Raw genomic sequence first — 20,238 nt, 5'->3', positions numbered from 1 at the left:
TGGTTTTTGTGTATTGTTCTAGCAATACTGAACTCACTGAACTCTTATTAATTTTAATAATTTGATTGTAAATTCTCTTTTGGTAGCCATAAAATCTAAATGACAGTTTTCTTCCTTTAAAATCTTTGTACCATAAATTTTTTTTTTATTCTTCAAAAGTTTTTCATATTTGAAAATTTGGGGATAAAAGTTGTCTTTAAAGACCTCAAAATTAGTAGTCCGGGGAAATCCTTTATTTTACACATGAGAAAAATGTGTTCCTGAGAGGTAAAGTGACGTTTAAGGTCAACAACTGTGTGGTGGCAGACCTAATGCTAGAATCCTTGTATAATGATTATATTATATTGTGTTGCCCAATTCATCAGTAGAAATAAGTGAAATATTGAAGAAAAAGGATAAATGAAAGCAATTAATTAAAAATAAGTATAACTGTTGATACATCTTAGGACGTTGATGTTTGCAGGATAACTCAGTATACTGGATTTACTATTGTAAATAGTAATCTAATAACCTTACCAAAATTACAGTAGCTTGTCTTCAGAACTTTCTCCTATGGTAAGCTTTCTCTAGAGCTGTACATCTATTTTAGTTTGAAAATAACTCAGAAAATTATTTTTATTTTCACATTGGCCCTCCAATAGAGTGCACCTGTTGGCGTCTTACGTCAAGTTTTTATGTCAGAATGTGCAATAACTTGATTTCCTAAGTATTTGTGATGGCCTTGTTAAATAGTCTTGCTGAATGATTATTTTAAAATCAATTATAAACCAATTTAAGATTCAGTGGCTTCCAAGGATTGTGTTGTAAATAAATCACAATTTAGATTGGAGGCATTTAGCATAGTGTTTAAGAGTTCAAGCTCTTAAACGGTCTCTATTTGCTGATGACATACTATTATGTATAGGAAACGCTGAAGAGACTCCACCAAAAAATTGTTAGAACTAATAAACAAAATCAGTAAAATTGCAGGATACAAAATCAATATATGAAAATCTCTTATGCCTCTACTAATAACGAACTATCAGAAAGAGAAATTAAGAAAACAGTTCCATCAAGAACAATAAAATACCTAGGAATAAATTTAACCAAGGAGGTAAAAGACCTGTATGCTGAAAACTATATAAGACATTAATGAAAGAAACTGAAGAATACACAAATAAGTGGAAAGATAGTCTGTGTAAGAATTAATACTGTTAAAATGTCTGTACTACCTAAAGCAGTGTGTACTACCCAAGTGTCTGTACTACCGAGTGTAATCCATATCAAAATTCCAATGGCATTTTTCACAGAAATAGAAAAAACAACCCTAAAGTTTGTATAAAACCACAAAAGACCCCAAATAGCCAAAGCAGTCTTGAGAAAGAAGAAAAAAGCTGGGGGCATCACATGCCCTGATTTCAAACTATATTAAAAAGCCATAATAATCAAAGCAGTATAGTATTGCATAAAAACAGATGCATAGATCAATGGAACAGAATAGAGAGCCCAGAAATAAAGCCACACATATATGATCAGTTAGTTTACGACAGAGGAGCTAAAAATATACAATGGGGAAAGGACAGTCTCTTCAATAAATGGTGTTGGGAAAACTAAACAGCTACATGTAAAAGATTGAAATTAGAACATTTTCTCACACCATATATAAAAATAAACTTAAAATGGATTAAAGACTTGAACATAAGACCTGAAACCATAAAACTCCTAGAGGAAAACACTGGCAGTAAGCTGTTTGATGTTGGTCTTGGTGATGATTTTTTGGATTTGACGTCAAAACCAAAGGCAACAAAAGCAAAAATCAACAAGTGGGACTACATCATACTAAAAAGCTTCTGTACAAAAGGAAACCATCCACAAAATGAAAAGGCAGTCTACTGAATAGGAGAAAATATTTGCAAATCATATGTCTGATAAGGGGTTAGTGATCAAAATATATAAAGAACTCGTAAACTCAATAGCAAAAAACCAAACAATCCAATCAAAAATGAGCAGAGGATCTGAATAGACATTTTCCAAAGAAGACATACGGCTGGCCAAAAAGTACATGAAAAGGTGCTTAACGTCACTAAGCATCAGGGAAATGCAAAGAAAACCACAATGAGATATTATTGTAAATAATCTAGAGATGATTTAAAGCACAGGGAGGATATTGCTGTGTAGGTTAACACGCAAATACCAAGTCATTTTATATAAAGAACTAGAACATCGGTGGATGTTCATAGGGATTTCTGGAACCAACCCCCTGCAGATACTCAGGAACAACTGTATTGGGGAACCAATAAAAGGAGCCTGATACGTTTGATGTCATATAACTTTGGGTAGGTGCTAGGTTGGTCTGAGAAATACGAAGGAAGAAAGACAGTTGGTGGGGGTGGGACACACACTAATTTAATTTACTTCTTTTCCTTTCTTCTTCCTTTTCTCCTTTCCTTCTTCCTCCTTCCCTTTTCCAGCCAACAAAATATGTATTGAGAGCATATGGTGTTTAGAATACACTTGCCAATTTTTGTAATTTCAACTGATGTGGGGATACAAGGAAGAGAAAAGGGTAGAGGAGTGAACTATAACTTCCATGAAAAACCTAAGTGCTTGGCTGGTGACAGTGGGAGTGACCTCAAAATAAGTCAGACTCAACTTGACATTTCAACATGGAAAGTGGTAATAATAATAAGTATTTCTAAGAAATTTCTGAGAACTTCTAGTGGAGAATTGATACAAACAATGTTGTAATTCTCTGTCATGTTATATCCTACTCAGGGATGTTAAAAGGATAAGTGAAATTAACATTTGTGAACATAATTTGATTTCTTTGTAGAAAAGATATTTCACAGAGTTTTATATTAATGATTTCTAAGAATTTGACCTGAGCATGAGTGGGAGATTACTCAATTCAGTAAAAGGTACCCTGACATTAAATCCTTATACCTACCCATTAACTTATATTTAATTATATCCATCTTCAAGGCTTCAAATCATGAAATTCAGATATGTTATTTCAGAAAGTAAAACCTATATTAATCAGAACTTAATTTACCTAAACTGTCAGTTTTTTTCTACCATACTGGAAGCAAAGGCCAATCAAATAAAATCATATTAGGGAGTTTGTTCTACAAATATATTTTCAGATTTATTCTGGACAAGTAAAAGCTAACTTAATATTCTGTACTTTATCTATTGTGTTATATTTAATAATAGATATTCAAATGTTAGCTTTGATATACTGATAAAGATTTTTATTTAGTAGATTGATTATACTTATACAAGAAAGTAGTTTAGATATTGTCTTTTTTTTTTCCATTTCATTATTTATTTAGATGTTTAGCTCTCGCACTAGGTTTTTGCAAACTGGTGAACCCTGACAAATTATTTGTCTCACAGAACTATAACTACATATTACAAGAGAATATAAGTATGTGGTCAAACTAACATTAATATACATCACCATTTGATCAGTTTCATAATAAACTATCAAGTATCCAAGTATTGAGTTACACAGTTCAAAAGGCATAGAAAAATTAGATGTCTGCTCAGTTCACTAGCAGAAACCCACTTTAAAAAAAAAATTATTTATTTATTTATTTTTGGCTGCGTTGGGTCTTCACTGCTGTGCACAGGAGTTATTTAGTTGGGGCAAGCAGGGACTACTCTTCGTTGCAGTGCTTGGGCTTCTCATTGTGGTGGCTTCTCTTGTTGCAGAGCACAGGCTCAGTAGTTGTGGCTTGCGGGCTCCAGAGCGCAGGCTCAGTATTTGTGGCACATGGGCTTAGTTGCTCCGTGGCATGTGGGATCTTCCCAGACCAGGGATTGAACCCTTGTCCCCTGCATTGGCAGGCGGACTCTTAACCACTGCGCCACCAGGGACGTCCCCACTTCTTTTTTTTAAAAGGGAGGTTGGGAAGAGAAGAAATAAAAGCACATTTCAAACAAAAATAATAGCTGGTAAACAACTTCCAGTAGGTATGGAAAAATAACAAGAATTTCAAATATTTTATGACTAAGAATTAGCTACAATAACAAAACATCTTTATCTCTAAAAAATATTTACTAAATCAAAGAGCATATTCTACATATTCTATACAAGGTAAAGGCAGTATCTTACTAGAAATATTTAATAGCCCTCTCCTGTTCCTTTTTAGGCTCTTCCTGTTAAGTGGCACACAAAAGTACAAACATTAAAATAATTGTAAAGCTTTTTTGCTTGGAGATGTTAAAGATATACTTCTATATACAATGTAGCTTTTCAAAATGCAGATTTTCCATAACAGCACAAATGATATTTATAGAAAGATATTAAATAACACCATATGACTTGGTAAAAAATTTAACAAAAATCAATGGTTATGCAAACCTGATGTATACTGGTATGAATGTGGGCAAATGTAAATGTAAAGTGAGCAAGGAAATAACTATATAGGCCCTGCTTTCAATGTAAGAAATGACTGAAGCAGTAAACCACATAAGATCTAGAGTATTCTTAGTTCCTAGGGTTTTAGTTCTATATGATAATAAAAAACATGCAAGTGTTACACTGGATATCTTGGTACCTAATCTTCCTAAATTTCTTATGCATTGAAAAGATTCTGGCATGGGAATAGGTTTAAAGACTTATAACTCAGTACTGCATGAGTTCAGGAATTGGAGCAAATGATAAACAAATTTGAAATGCTGAACAGCAAGAATCTTTTGCTAAGTGTCCAAATACGTTGATCGTAACCCTAAACATAGAAGTTCTGTCAAGCAGGTAAACTGGTAAAATTGCTTTTCAATACTCTTGTAAAAGCTTCATTAGACTTGTTCACTGAGCCAACTTCTTGGCTAATATGTGCAACAAATTAGGTCCTGTTTGAAGTTCTACTTCCAAGACAACAGCATCAGACACCTCAGTTTTATTGACCATTGAAGTCTTTGCGGCACATTGAGAATGATACTTCTCTAAGTACAAAAGTTGCTTGATGTTAAAATCTCCATGCTGCTTTTGTTTTCTGACCTGTACTGCATCTTCCTGTTTCATTCTGCCTTCTATTAATGCTAGGGCAACAAGCAGTGGAGCTGTTCCAAGGCTTGCAACACGGTGAACAGCAGTATAGTAACCAGGTTCTTCATAAAACTTGATTTCACAAGACGTAACTAGCCATCAACAATAAGGTTGGATGGTGGTGCACCTTCATGAAAAGGCCAGTCAAGAACATGGATGCCTTCTTTTTCCATAAGCGCAGTGTCATCGTACATTGCTTCACATACTCTTACTATTGTGGTAATCCATATTTCTTAAGTTTCTCAATAACTTTGTTCAAGGTCTCTTTGGTTGGATTGTGTATAATAAGAAAAATGTTTTTGTATGTGCCTTCAGTGGGAGTTGGGCAGTTCATGCAAGACATGTTAATTTAGTCAAAAAATACTCATTAGGGCTATGAAAGAATTAAACAAATTGAATACAGAAATGATGTAAAGAAACTTCAGCTTATTCCACTTGAAATTCTCAGTGCTTTGAGTATGAAGCTGGGAATAATGGGGAATGAGATGAACCTCCTAAGAAGAAGAAAGTCTTCAATCTTCAATCCTGTAATACTGAGCAACAGAGAGGAAGTGTTTTGAGGCTCACCCTGTCTAGGTCAGAACTGGAAAATGCTCTGTGGATTTCAGTTCAACACTTTTGTGTCCAAGTAACTGCTCTTATGCGGCTTCTTGGTGGAGGTGGTAATGAATTTCTACAGCTCTCATGTCCTCATAAAGGTCATGCTGTGCTTGGCAGTAATCTTCACTGACCTTCAGAAACTCCGTAAATGTGTGATGACAGAAAGGATTTTGTTTACTCATTGAAAACTGTGGCCTAATCATGCAGTGGGTACCAAAGTGGCAGCGACACAGGCAGCTGCGGTTGCAGCTGCAGGGTGGGGCTCCGTGGTGGTCTGTTGCTGGGTGGAGACAGTGCAGGTGTTGACAGGCAGCAGGCAGGTATTGGGTTTTGAAAAATAGTTGAAATCAGAATGTTCCATTCCCCAAGCATTCTTTGTCTGATTTTATCATTATTAAAAGAAGACTTTGGGAATATTTTTCAGTTTTTTTAAAGGTGAAAACAGACTTAAAATCTGTAGCTCTAAAATTAAATGATTTTCATATTTAAAGTTTTAAAAGTATTTGTAATGAAGTTTAAAGGATAAATTTCATTGAGTCATGAACAATGGAAATACTGAAATGAGATTTTTATGAGGAAGGTGATGTCACCTTAATATTTGTTGATGCGAGTATAGAAATGATTACACATTTTCTTTTGGCTCTGCTCACTATTTGGGAGTGAAAGTGGAGTGAAAGGCAATGTATTCCATTCTGCCAAAGAATGTAGTAATGGGTGGAAAGTGTGTGGACTTTGAAATCAAATCTCATCTCTTCTGCTTACTAGTCATGCAGCTTTGGGCAAGTGATCTGCCCTCGCTGAATTTCCTTATCTTTAGAATGGAGACAAAAATAGTCTTCATGGGATTGTTGTGATTTAGTGAGAATTAAGTATCTGAAAAGACTGCAGCACAATGCCTGTCACACAGTAAACTCAACAAATATTTGTTTCCATCATCTGTCATCTTACCTTGTTTCCATTTTTCCATAGCTTCTAATCTTATGTTTTTATAATCTTGAAATATGAAATCCAAAGTGATAACTTGGGTAAAATAGTAAGTGTACAGTTTAATATGGAATGGTTAAATCAAATTTATGTCAGTTAACACCATTATAATGCTTTAAAAATTGTTGAAATATATTAAATTGAGATTTATTATCTTCCAGTTAATTATCCTTTTGTCTGTCATAGTCTCCATTTATATTTTTCCTCTTCAATTTTTGTCCTAGTTGACTTTTTGATCGAATTGAAGAACAGAAGTGGTAGTAAAATACTCTTCACTATCTGTGTTGTGTCTCTGTATTTTATTCTTTGCCAAATAGATTTAAAAAAACTGATAAAAGTGATACCTCGAAGCATAGCCATCCAAGTCTTCTTAAAGAAAAGAATATCTGAACTTAATTCTTAAGAATATCTTTCTTAGTGCCCAGAGAGATTAAGAGGACCTTTTCATTTACTTGCTATTCGAGAATAGAAATGTACCAGAGAAGGCTTATTAATGATGTTTGCATATATTTTTCGCGCAAGATGTGCAGTTCAGGCATTGTGGTCAAGTCCTAGGAAACTTTGTAGCATCCTAGTGAGGTTACATATAGACTGCTAAAATCTACTGATGTTAAGCAAGATTCCAAGATACTTGTCATAAAAGTAGATGAGTTGGGGAGACTGATTAAGTCAGTACAGACCATTACTGGAAAAATAACAAAAGTAAAATTTTTGTTAAACATGAGAATATGTGAAAGATTGCATATATTGATTTCCATTATGATGGATTGTATACAATATATCCAATTGTATCCTGTGTCTTTTGACAAAAAGTAGGTTATACTAGATCAGTGGATGCAATATTCTTTTTTTTTCTTTTATTAACTTTATTAACTGAATGTTGCCAGTGAATTTAAAATGTTATTTTTTCTGAACAACTAAATACAGAACTCAATACCTTTAATTGTTCTTCGAATTAACTGCATTTGATCCAGTACTTTAACTTTTACAAACTGCTTCATAACACTCTACTCAGGTTATTTCTGTTTCATTAGTATGTCATTTATTGCACAAAGCTTAATATTATGCTTTATTTATTTATCACACATTCCTCTGATAAAAATAGACAAATAATTTCTAGAGGGAATGGTAAGGTAAGAAAGTTTTATCTAATATTGATGACTGTTTTTCCAGGAAACCATTAGCATCTAATGCTATTACAGCTAGAATAAAAAAACAAATTTAGTGGACCCCAATAAATGCACCTTTGGGTCATGCTAGTCTTATTATTATGCACATTTTACACTGAATTTAACCATTCACTAGGAAAGCAAAATGGAAACTTGAGTACAAGCAATTTTTTAGCTTTTCCTTATTACTAACTCATCGTTATTGTTATTAGAATAGTAATATTAGTACACCTTTTCAAATACGCCAATTTAAAACATTTGTAAAAAAAGCCTTTTAGTTTTCTCTTTTAAAAATTGGAACATCATCTACCCCCAATTTCCTATATATATGCCTTTTAAAAATATTTTACCAGTTATTTTCCACTATCTAGAGCTTATTTTCTTTCTTCATTTTTTTAAATTAACATCTTTATTGCAGTATAATTGCTTTACAATGTTGTGTTAGTTTCTGCTGTATAACAGAGTGAATCAGCTATATGTATACATATATCCCCATAGCCCCTCCCTCTTGCGTCTCCCTCCCACCCTCCCTATCCCACCCCTCTAGGTGGTCACAAAACACTGAGCTGATCTCCCTGTGCTATGCAGCTGCTTCCCACTAGCTATCTATTTTACATTTGGTAGTGTGTATATGTCAATGCTACTCTCTCACTTCGTTCCAGCTTACCCTTCCCCCTCCTTGTGTCCTCAAGTCATTCTCTACGTCTGCATCTTTATTCCTGTCCTGTCCTGCCCCTAGGTTCTTCAGAACCAGTTTTTTTTTTTTTTTTTAGATTCCAGATATATGTATTAGCATACGGTATTTGTTTTTCTCTTTCTAACTTACTTCACTCTGTATGACAGTCTCTAGGTCCACGCACCTCACTACAAATAACTCAATTTCGTTTCTTTTTATGGCTGAGTAATGTTCCATTGTATATATGTGCCACATCTTCTTTATCCATTCATTTGTTGATGGACACTGAGGTTGCTTCCATGTCCTGGCTATTGTAAATAGAGCAGCAATGAACATTTTGATACATGACTCTTTTTGAATTATGGTTTTCTTAGGGTATATGCCCAGTGGTGGGATTGCTGGGTCGTATGGTAGTTCTATTTGTAGTTTTTTAAGGAACCTCCATACTGTTCTCCATAGTGGCTGTATCAAGTTACATTCCACCATCATTGCAAGACGGTTCCCTTTTCTCCACACACCCTCTCCAGCATTTATTGTTTGTAGATTTTTTGATGATGGCCATTCTGACAGGTGTGAGGTGATACCTCATTGTAGTTTTTTTTTTTTTGCGGTACTCGGGCCTCTTACTGTTGTGGCCTCTCCCATTGCGGAGCACAGGCTCTGGATGCGCAGGCTCAGCAGTCATGGCTCACGGGTCTAGCTGCTCCGTGGCACGTGGGATCTTCCTGGACTGGGGCACGAACCTGTGTCCCCTGCATCGGCAGGCGGACTCTCAACCACTGTGCCACCAGGGAAGCCCCTCATTGTAGTTTTGATTTGCATTTCTCTAATGATTAGTGATGTTGAGCATTCTTTCATGTGTTTGTCGGCGATCTGTATATCTCCTTTGGAGAAATGTCTGTTTAGGTCTTCTGCCCATTTTTGAATTGAGTTGTTTGTTTTTTTGATATTGAGCTGCATGAGCTGCTTGTAAATTTTGGAGATTAATCCTTTGTCAGTTGCTTTGTTTGCAAATATTTTCTCCCATTCTGAGGATTGTCTTTTCTTATTGTTTATGGTTTCCTTTGCTGTGTAAAAGTTTTTAAGTTTCATTAGGTCCCATTTGTTTATTTTTGGTTTGATTACCATTTCTCTAGGAGGTGGGTCAAAAAGGATATTGCTCTGATTTATGTCATAGAGTGTTCTGCCTATGTTTTCCTCTAAGAGTGTTATAGTGTCTGGTCTTACATTTAGGTCTTTAATCCATTTTGAGTTTATTTTTGTGTATGGTGTTAGAGAGTGTTCTAATTTCATTCTTTTACATGTAGCTATCCAGTTTTCCCAACACCACTTATTGAAGAGGCTGTCTTTTCTCCATTGTATATTCTTGCCTCCTTTATCAAAAATAAGGTGACCATATGTGTGGGTGTTTATCTCTGGGTTTTCTATCTTGTACCATTGATCTATATTTCTGTTTTTGTGCCAGCACCATATTGTCTTGATTACTTTAGCTTTGTAGTATAGTCTGAAGTCAGGTAGCCTGATTCCTCCAGCTCCATTTTTCATTCTCAAGATTGCTTTGGCTATATGGGGTCTTTTGTGTTTCCATACAAATTGTGAAACTTTTTGTTGTAGTTGTGTTAAAAATACCATTGGTAGTTTGATAGGGATTGCATTGAAACTGTAGATTGCTTTGGGTAGTATAATCATTTTCACAATGTTGATTCTTCCAATCCAAGAACATGGTATATCTCTCCATCTGTTTGTATCATCTTTAATTTCTTTCATCAGTGTCTTATAGTTTTCTGCATACAGGTCTTTTGTCTCCTTAGGTAGGTATATTCCTAGGTATTTTATTCTTTTTGTTGCAGTGGTAGATGGGAGTTTTCCTTAATTTCTCTTTCAGATTTTTCATTGTTAGTGTATCGGAATGCATGAGTTTTCTGTACATGAATTTTGTATCGTGCTACTTTACCAAATTCTTGATTAGCTCTAGTAGTTTTCTGGTAGCATCTTTAGGATTCTCTATGTATAGTATCATGTCATCTGCAAACAGTGACAGCTTACTTCTTTTCCGATTTGATTCCTTTTACTTCTATTTCTTCCCTGATTGCTGTGCCTAAAACTTCCAAAACCTTGTTGAATAATAGTGGTGAGAGTGGGTAAACTTGTCTTGTTCCTGATCTTATAGGAAATGGTTTCGGTTTTTCACCATTGAGAACGATGTTGGCTGTGGGTTTGTCATATATGGCCTTTATTATGTTGAGGTAGGTTCCCTCTATGCCCATTTTCTGGAGAGTTTTTATAATAAATGGGTGTTGAATTTTGTCAAAAGCTTTTTCTGCATCTATTGAGATTATCATGTGGTTTTTATGCTTCAGTTTGTTAATACGGTGTATCACATTGATTGATTTGTGTATATTGAAGAATCCTTGTGTTCCTGGAGTGAACCCCACTTGATCATGGTGTATGATCCTTTTAATTTGCTGTTGGGTTCTGTTTGCTAGTATTTTGTTGAGGATATTTGCATCTATGTTCATCAGTGATATTGGCCTGTAGTTTTCCATCTTGTTTAATGTGTCATTTAAAGCTTGTGTTTCCTTGTTGATTTTTATTTTGGATGATATGTCCATTGGTGAAAGTGGGGTATTAAAGTCCCATATTATTTCTGTGTTACTGTCGATTTCCACTTTTATGGTTTTTGGCATTTGCCTTATGTATTGAGGTGCTCCACTGTTGGGTGCATAAATATTTACAATTGTTATATCTTCTTCTTGGATCGATCCCTTGATCATTATGTAGTGTCCTTTTTTGTCTCTTATAATAGTCTTTATTTTAAAGTCTGTTTTGTCTGATATGAGAAGTGCTACTCCAGCTTTCTTTTGATCTCCATTTGCATGGAGTATCTTTTTCCATCCCCTCACTTTCAGTCTGTATGTGTCCCTAGGTCTAAAGTGAGTCTTTTGTAGACAGCATATATATGGGTCTTGTTTTTGTATCCATTCAGCCAGTCTGTGTATTTTGGTTGGAGCATTTAATCCATTTACATTTAAGGTAATTATTGATATGTATGTTCCTGTTACCATTTTCTTAATTGTTTTGTTTTTGTAGGTCTTTTCCTTCTATTGTGTTTCCTCCCTAGAGAAGTTCCTTTAGCATTTATTATAAAGTTGGTTTGGTGGTGCTGAATTCTCTTAACTTTTGCTTGTCCGTAAAGGTTTTAATTTCTCTGTCAAATCTGAATGAGATCCTTGCTGGGTAAAGTAATCTTGTTTGTAGGATTTTCCCTTTCATCACTTTAAATATGTCCTGCCACTCCCTTCTGGCTTGCAGAGTTTCTGCTGAAAGGTCAGCTGTTAACCTTATGGGGATTCCCTTGTATGTTATTTGTTGCTTTTCCCTTGCTGCTTTCAATATTTTTTCTTTGTATTGAATTTTTGATAGTGTAATTAATATGTGTCTTGGAGGGTTTCTCCTTGGATTTATGCTGTATGGGACTCTCTGTGCTTCCTGGACTTGATTGACTATTTCCTTTCCCATGTTAAGGAAGTTTTCAACTATAATCTCTTCAAATATATCCTCCGTCCCTTTATTTTGCTCTTCTTCTTCTGGGACCCCTATAATTTGAATGTTGGTGCCTTTAATGTTATCCCAGAGGCTGTCCTCATTTCTTTTCATTCTCTTTTCTTTATTCTGCTCTGCGGTAGTTATTTCCACTATTTTATCTTCCTGGTCACTTATCTGTTCTCCTGCCTCAGTTATTCTGCTATTGATTCCTGGTAGAGAATTTTTAATTTCATTTATTTTTTTGTTTATCATTGTTTGTCAGCTCTCTAGTTCTTCTAGGTCCTTTTAAACGTTTCTTGTATTTTCTCCATTCTATTTCCAAGATTTTGGATCATCTTTACTATCATTACTCTGAATTCTTTTTCAGGTAGACTGCTTATTTCCTCTTCAGTCGTTTGGTCTGGTGGGTTTTTATCTTGCTCCTGCATCTGCTTCACATTTCTTTGTCTTCTCATTTTGTTTAACTTACCGTGTTTGGGGTCTCCTTTTCACAGGCTGCAGGTTCGTAGTTCCTGTTGTTTTTGTCATCTGCCCCCGTTGGCTAAGGTTGTTTCAGTGGTTTGTGTAGGCTTCCTGGTGGAGGGGACTGGTGCCTGTGTTCCTGTGGGTCGGGTTGGGTCTTGTCTTACTGGTGGGCAGGGCCGTGTCCAGTGGTGTTTTTTGGTGTGTCTGTGACCTTATTATGAATTTAGGCAGCCTCTCTCCTAAATGGGTGGGCTTGTGTTCCTGTCTTGCTAGTTGTTTGGCATGGGGCGTCCAGCTCTGGAGCTTGCTGGCTTTGGGTGGAGCGGGGTCTTAGCTTTGAGACAGGGATGTCTGGGAGAGCTCTCACCGGTTGATATTATGTGGGGCGAGAGGTCTCTGGTGGACCAGTGTCCTGAATTCTGTTCTCCCACCTCAGAGGCTCAGGCCTGATCCCTGGCTGGAACACCAGTACCCTGTCAGCCACATGGTAATCATTCTTTCCAGTGGTGGACCAACAGTGAGACAGGGAGAGTGGTTTGTCCAAGCTAAAATCCAGCTGGAGGAGGTCATGGAGAGGACATAACGGCTGGTTGAACAGAGAGGTGGACGCAGGCAATTCCGTGACTTGACTATTGGGTTAGTGGAGGCGCCTTCCCCACAGCAACATTTGTTATTTTGACCATTTCTGTGAGCCATCCAAAATGTTCGAGAAATATAATAACTTGTAGTTTTGCTAATATAATGCACAGATTTGAATTTCAAGCCTTGAAGCTGGTGTGCTTGACTAAGTCAGTAAACTAAATAGTTAGTGGGAAGGTGAGCAATGGAAAACAGGAAAAAAGAGATGGAAAACTTGTCTACACAATACTAATTTTAGCTCTGATAAGAGAAGGGAAGGAGTGGATGGGGCACCTCTGCTGCTTACCTCCTCCTCCATTATAGGAAGAGTGGTTAATGTTGGGCAGTGTTTGGAAGCAGAGATAAGAGCAATCAAGACTTAGGTATAGGCTATAGGTTCAGCTGCAGATGGCTGAGAGTGAAAATGGCAGGCTTGGTGGCTGAAAAGATGTTGGTGAGAGAAGGGCCAGTAGCAGGATGTAATCCCAATGCCTTTCTGTAAGAAGAGAGTCAGGGGCTTTAAAGAATTGATTGGAGAATGTCTAGAACATTAGCCTCTGTATCTCTTTGATGTTCTGTTCTCTGATTTTTGCATTTAAATGGACAGTTAAAATTTTCAGTTATACCTTACTACTTTTAAAGGAGAAATTACATACCCTAGTGCTGTTCTTCAATTTAAGAGTTTGCTATGGTCTCTGGATGGTTCCATTTAGAATTTCAAGGGCCTATTTTATGTTAGTTATTTGCCATAAATATTGAACAGCAATAATGAGTGCATGCATTTAACTTAATTATCTGAGTTGATTAAATTATCAATATAAAACAAAACACACCATTAAATTCTTTCAAATTCCAGTTCACATAGTGTCAGGGTAATGCAGAATTACTAAAAGCAAAGGTTCATGTCACACAAAATGGGTTTGACTTCAAACTCCACTACTTACTAGCTGTGTGACCTGGGACATGTTACTTAACTTCTTTGTGCCTCAGTTTCATAACCTGTAAAACAGGTATGATAATAATATGTATCTTGGAAATAGTGTATGAGATAATGCCTGTAATGTGCTTATTTTATTAGTGCAATGCTGGAGATATACCAAGTGCTCAATAAATGTTATTTATTATTGTATTATACTAAACCCCATGTGACTTACATATATGAGCCTATAGCTACCTAGCTCAACCCTTATGTAACATGTCTGTTGCTGTTGAGCTCCTGTCTCTGCAGTGCAGTTTTTTGAGTTTTATTTCTAATAATATAAGGGCAGAATACCTGGTATCATATAGTCTTATAATGCCAAATATTTACAATTTGGCAAATTGAAAGTAATTCAGAAAGTCTTGATGGTCCAACACCTGTGACTAGCAGATTTGTTATGATTAGTTTTGTAGAGCATTGGTGGCGAGATTTGTTAACTTGGCGATTCCTCAAGACATGGAAGAAAAGGAAGAAGAAAAGCCAAAAGTAAATTACTCTGGCATCAAGCTAACAATTATATAACAAAATTTGTTGAATTTGCTTGGTCCCGTAGTCATTAGATTGCTGCAGAAGAGGTAACCCACAGAGCATTCTGAATAATTTATGTCAGGAAAAAAAAGTAACACTTATGAGCAGAAACTCAGAGATTTAAGAGAGCATCAAAGATCTCTGTGATCCTCAAATCCTCAGTTGCTTTAATTTCAACTACTATTCTAGATTGGGATGATGATATTGAAGATAAGCTTGGTGTAGGTTGCTAAAGATGCTCTAAGGTAGTATTATCTGATTAGTAGCGTGGTTAAAGAATGTATAGCAATTTTAAGTGAATGGTTTAAAAACATTTTCACCAATACAGTAATTTATTTAAATTTCATTTAGTGAAAAATTTTTCTTATGGTAATACCAGCCTGTTATAAATGAAAAGTTATGCTTTTTGAAACGTCATACTCTAATGGTCTAGAGCAGTGAAAGATTATTTATTTAAAATGTTTTTTTTTTTTTTTTTTTTTTTTTTACCCATTGGTTACTGGTTCCTGACTGGGCCAAGGAAGAATTTCAGGGAGGAGGGTAAAGAATGGCCGAGCAGCCCTGATACAGGGCTTACCTGTTCCTTCAATGTTAGACAAACATAATAATGGGAAAGTATTTATTTCAGACCATTTTCCACTCACATATGTTTCTAGAACTGGGTTTCATGCCTTCTTTTTTGAAAGGTTTTAAAATTTCTTTTTCATTTTGATGATCTTTAAAATCTATTTAAGCATGATCAGGGTATTCTATTAGATCAGACACCAAATAGTGGTAAGGGAAGAAAATTTTAGCAGTTTCTTTTTTTTAATCTATAAAAGAATGAAGTTGTGCTTCACTAATATTTATTATATATATTTGAAATAGCAAATACATATGACTTACAAATTAGTAGATATATATATATATACATGTGTGTCCTCACATTTTTTTAACTAACAGGAGTGAGTATATGATTTAAACAGTGTGGAAACTACTTATATAAATAACCACTGTATTTGTTTCAAACCCAGTTTGAACTTTATACAGTTTCAGCGCTCACCTTTTGGTTTTGTGCTGAGAGAAGGCCATACCATATGCTTTGTTGTGTGATGTAGGTTTTGCTGGGCCTTGAGTAAAGTGTGAGAGTTGAGTCATCACACATGGTAGTATAGGATTGCCAAACTGTAAGAATATCATATTCTTCTATCAATTTGAGGGATTTTTGTCTTAATTTTAATAAGATAACAAAGCAACTTGCTTTCGTTATTTATAGGAATGTAGTAGTGTGTCTTCAATGTAGCTTTTTTTTTGTCTTGATTCTAGCAGTGATTGTTTGATACCCACTCAGTGAAGACTTAAATAACTGCTGTGATGTTAACCTGATATTCAGGTGAAAAAGGCACTTTAAGGAGATAACAAGTTAGATCTCACGATAACTGGTGTCCAAAGAGTGTTTGTTGGCAAAAGCCTTAGTTAAATGTAAGATCTGATTATCCTGAACAGTAAACAAAGCATGGAAATTATGAATGGCATTTTGTGCAACATACTTTTGTGAACAGATATATTCTATATCATAAAATTATATAGTAGTGTGGATGTCAAAATATAGAAAAAATTGAAGTGTAGAACCAGACCTGAAGTTAACCCCTTTCTCCTGTTAAATACAACAGCAGTCATTTAATTTCAGCAAAGTAACATCATCCTTCAGATGGAATTAATGTTCTTAGAATATTATTAGTTTAGTAGTTTTATTAGAATCTACTTTATAATTTTGTATTTATTTTTAGTTTTGTAAGAAATATAAGCCTAAGGAGTTTATTTTCATGTATATATTTAAGTATCATTTTACAAATAATTTTATGCTTGGGCCAGGTGAAAGGGGTTTTTTTCTCCAGAAAAGAGTTCTGAACTTTCAGAAACAGTGCATTAGAATATGTGGTTGAATTTCTAAACCTTTGGAAATTCAGTCTGTTTTCTGTCCTGTTTTTTATTTATTATCTACAGATATAATTAAAAATTTAAAAAAATTTTTTAAAATTAAAAAAAAAATTTTTTTAAATTAAAAAAATTTTTTTTTTTTTTGCGGTACGTGGGCCTCTCACTGTTGTGGCCTCTCCCGTTGCGGAGCCCAGGCTCCGGATGTGCAGGCTCAGCGGCCATGGCTCATGGACGCAGCCGCTCCGCGGCATGTAGGATCTTCCCGGACCGGGGCACGAACCCGTGCCCCCTGCATCGGCAGGCGGACTCTCAACCACTGCGCCACCAGGGAAGCCCTATAATGAATTTTTTTATGATATATTGATTATGTTAACCAAAGGTTATAGTGTTGATTGAATTTATAATTTTAAGCTGAATTGACTACTTCTTTATGAAATTGACATTATATAGATATTAAGTAATCATTTCATTTCAAGGAACGAAATTAACCTTCAACCAAAAACATGACCTAAAGGAATATTTTTATTTTTATATTGAGATTTATAGGTCAGTTCATTCTTGTTTAATAGTGGCTTATAACAGAAAAGATATGATTGATAATAACAATATAAATCATTTTAAGTTATTAAAATGAGAAGATATATTTTCCATTTTAAGAGGAATAACTTTCATCATTCTGTGAGTATGAATCAGTAACAGCTGAAGATCTGATCTTTGAATGTGGCAGTGTTGGAACCCTTTCAAAATAGAAACCTAGCCAATTTTCAAGAAAAATCACAGTGTTTCAGTTCTGAACTTTAATGTATTTGGACCATATGCGGCAGAACATTTTCTTCTTGCTATCTCTTGCCAAACTAATTACATATGCCACATTAATTTTTCCCTTATGTTTGGGAAGCTCAAGTATATTGTAGAATAAAGAATTGCCTGATTCATGTTCACCAGTTTTAATGGAAAGATCAAGATGAGAAGCATTTAATTAAAGAGAGACTTTGTAATTTTCTCTCAAAGAAAATAAAAGCAAAAATGAAAATGTTTCATTCACTCAATGAATGTTTATTGAATACCTACTATATGCCAAGCTGTATTACTAAGCCTGAGTGATACAGTGGTGAACAGGACAGATAAAAGCCCCTGCCCTCAGAGAGATGCTCATATTCTAATGGGAGGGGGCAGTGGGAGAAGATGGGGATTTCAGATTCGTAAATGACCTATAGGAAAGAAAACTTGAAGTGAGAATAGAGTACCTTAGCTGAAATTTGAATGATATGAAGATTTGGGAGGAGAGAAGTCTAAATTTGGTCAGTAGCCCCTGAATTGGGAAAGGCTTGGCATATTCCTGGAACAGTATGGAAGTAGCATCCGTGAACATGGGTGCTAGGGGCTGAAGTTAGAGAGACAGACAGAGACCACATTGAGCCTTTTAGACCATGTAAGGAATTTGTTTTCCTCTAATTATAATGGGGAGTTCTTGAACGGTTTTAAGTGAGAAAGTTTAGTGATTTGACTTGTTTAAGGAAGGTCACTCTGGTGGCTATAAGGGGAATGAACCATGGGAGGGTGAGAGTGGAAGTGGGAAGCCAGGTGGGAGCTAATCCAGCACCTAGTCCAGCATCATCTAGAGATGATGGTGGCTGGTGTCAGGGAGATGGAGTGGAGCCAGTGAAGAATGACTGCATTGGAGATGTGTTCCTGTGGTACAGTGATTACACTTGCTGATGGATTGCATGTTTTCATACTTAAGCATTTGAGATTCTGAAAAGTAGATTCTTTGGAATATCATAGTTTAACTCAGTAAGTCTTGAGAGTTTCAAATATTATTAAAATTGAAAAAAATGTTTTGGGAGGACAGTGTAGCTCCTTCATCTTAACTTCCTTTTGCTATATGGCATAAAGTATACTCTGTTGGGAAAAAAAATTAAGTTAGTTAATTTCAAGTTCTGAGGATAAGTTCATGACAGATTGTTCTAATTTCTCGACTTTAAAACTTATACTAGGGCTTCCCTGGTGGCGCAGTGGTTGAGAGTCCGCCTGCCGATGCAGGGGACACGGGTTCGTGCCCTGGTCCGGGAAGATCCCACATGCCGCGGAGCAGCTGGGCCCATGAGCCATGGCCGCTGAGCCTGCGCATCCGGAGCCTGTGCTCCGCAGCGGGAGAGGCCACAACAGAAAGAGGCCCGTGTACCGCCAAAAAAAAAAAAACTTATACTACATAAAGATATGAAAAAAATAATTAAAGCTCTTTTAAATATGTCCTCAATAATTATTTTGAGTTAATTTTAATAAAGAATGAAGATAATTACCATATTATATAAATAGAATATATTTGTTTTTACCTTTCTGGTTTTATTTAATAGTACACTATATTTACTGAAATTTTTTTTTCCTAGTCACATTGTTCTGATGCTTGCAGATGATATGGCATGCAACCCTAGAAATCCTAAACCAGCTACAGTGTTTAGTCACAAGAATATGGAATTAAATGTATATGGAGATGATGTGGAAGTGGATTATAGAAGTTATGAGGTAAATTGTTTAGTTTAGCAACATTTTTGAAATATTTTCACTTTTAAGCTTTAAAATAGTGGTAGAATAAAATAATCTTATTCTTTTTCTTTAAACTTTGTACATGATTGTCACTGAAACCTTGCTATAATTCTGTTTCTGGAGTTCATATTAAGGAAACAATATATGAGTAAAACTATAACAGCATGAATATTTCATATATGTATCTAGGATAGAACAACTTTATCTTGGCTTCTATATTAGAGTATTTTATTGATGTTTAATGTATCAACATTCTTTTATAGTAAGTATATTCTTTGTTTTTCATATTTGATCTAAAATTTCAAGTTTTATATTTTTAGTAAGTATATTGTGAAAATACTAAAATGACTAACACTACTTAGAGGTAATCACTTTTAATATGCTTCCAGTGTTTTTAGCATGTATGATTAAAAATAAAAATGTAAATTTGGAAAAATGGCATTATACTATATTTTCTCCCTTTGAAACTTCATTTTAAATTTAATAAATTGTATGTTTAAAATTTGAAGTCTTCCTTGATGAAGTCTTCCTCAATAATCCTTCCCCTTTTACCAAGTTTACCAAAAGTAAGACACAATTTCCCATGTTCCCAGACCTGTTTTGAAGCAATTTAAAAAGAATATCTTTTCCCAGGCTGTAAGCTGCTTGAGAACATGACCTGTATCTTACACCTAGAGAGTTCCTGTAACCTTCTGAAGGCACTCAAAAATGTTTGTTCAACAGTTAAATGTTTATGAATGTTGGATTTTTTCTTGTTTATTTAGTCATTATAAAATGTAGACCAAATACTTCCCTTCCTTGTTAGCCAACAAGAAGTCCTGTTAAAGAAAAACACTTAGCATTTTGCTGTCTTCTGGGAAAAATGTAAACCAAATAGCTTACACACACACACACACGCACACACACACACACACACACACACACACACACTTACATACTCATGATCTAGGGAAAAGTCAAACAAGAAAGCTGGATTGATTTTCTGCCTTTTAAATATAGATCTGTGTAGTATAACTTCAAATTAGCATTATACTCCCAAGACCTTAAATATCTTTCAAAGAATCCCAGATGTCCAGAAATTCCTGGTTGGGAAATCTGGTTTACAGTGTTAGAATTTTTTACATGTTAAAGATACCCCTAATGAAATTTAAGTAACAAAATGCATTAAAAAATC

General features: G+C 35.2%; 1 protein-coding gene and 1 pseudogene across 1 annotated transcript in view; one reads left to right on the top strand and one right to left on the bottom strand.

Moving 5' to 3' along the window:
* Positions 1-20,238, top strand: part of PIGK (phosphatidylinositol glycan anchor biosynthesis class K) — a 135,134-nt gene that overhangs the window by 20,352 nt on the left and 94,544 nt on the right. Inside the window, exon 4 of the mRNA XM_065888466.1 lies at positions 18,908-19,043. Coding sequence (XP_065744538.1) covers positions 18,908-19,043 — 136 coding nt within the window. The remainder of the gene's footprint in view (positions 1-18,907; positions 19,044-20,238) is intronic.
* On the bottom strand, positions 4,849-5,375 carry LOC136131173 (protein tyrosine phosphatase type IVA 1 pseudogene; annotated as a pseudogene).

Source organism: Phocoena phocoena, chromosome 1, assembly GCF_963924675.1.
Source record: "Phocoena phocoena chromosome 1, mPhoPho1.1, whole genome shotgun sequence".
Lineage (NCBI taxonomy): Eukaryota > Metazoa > Chordata > Mammalia > Artiodactyla > Phocoenidae > Phocoena > Phocoena phocoena.
This window is presented reverse-complemented; position numbering and strand designations above follow the sequence as displayed.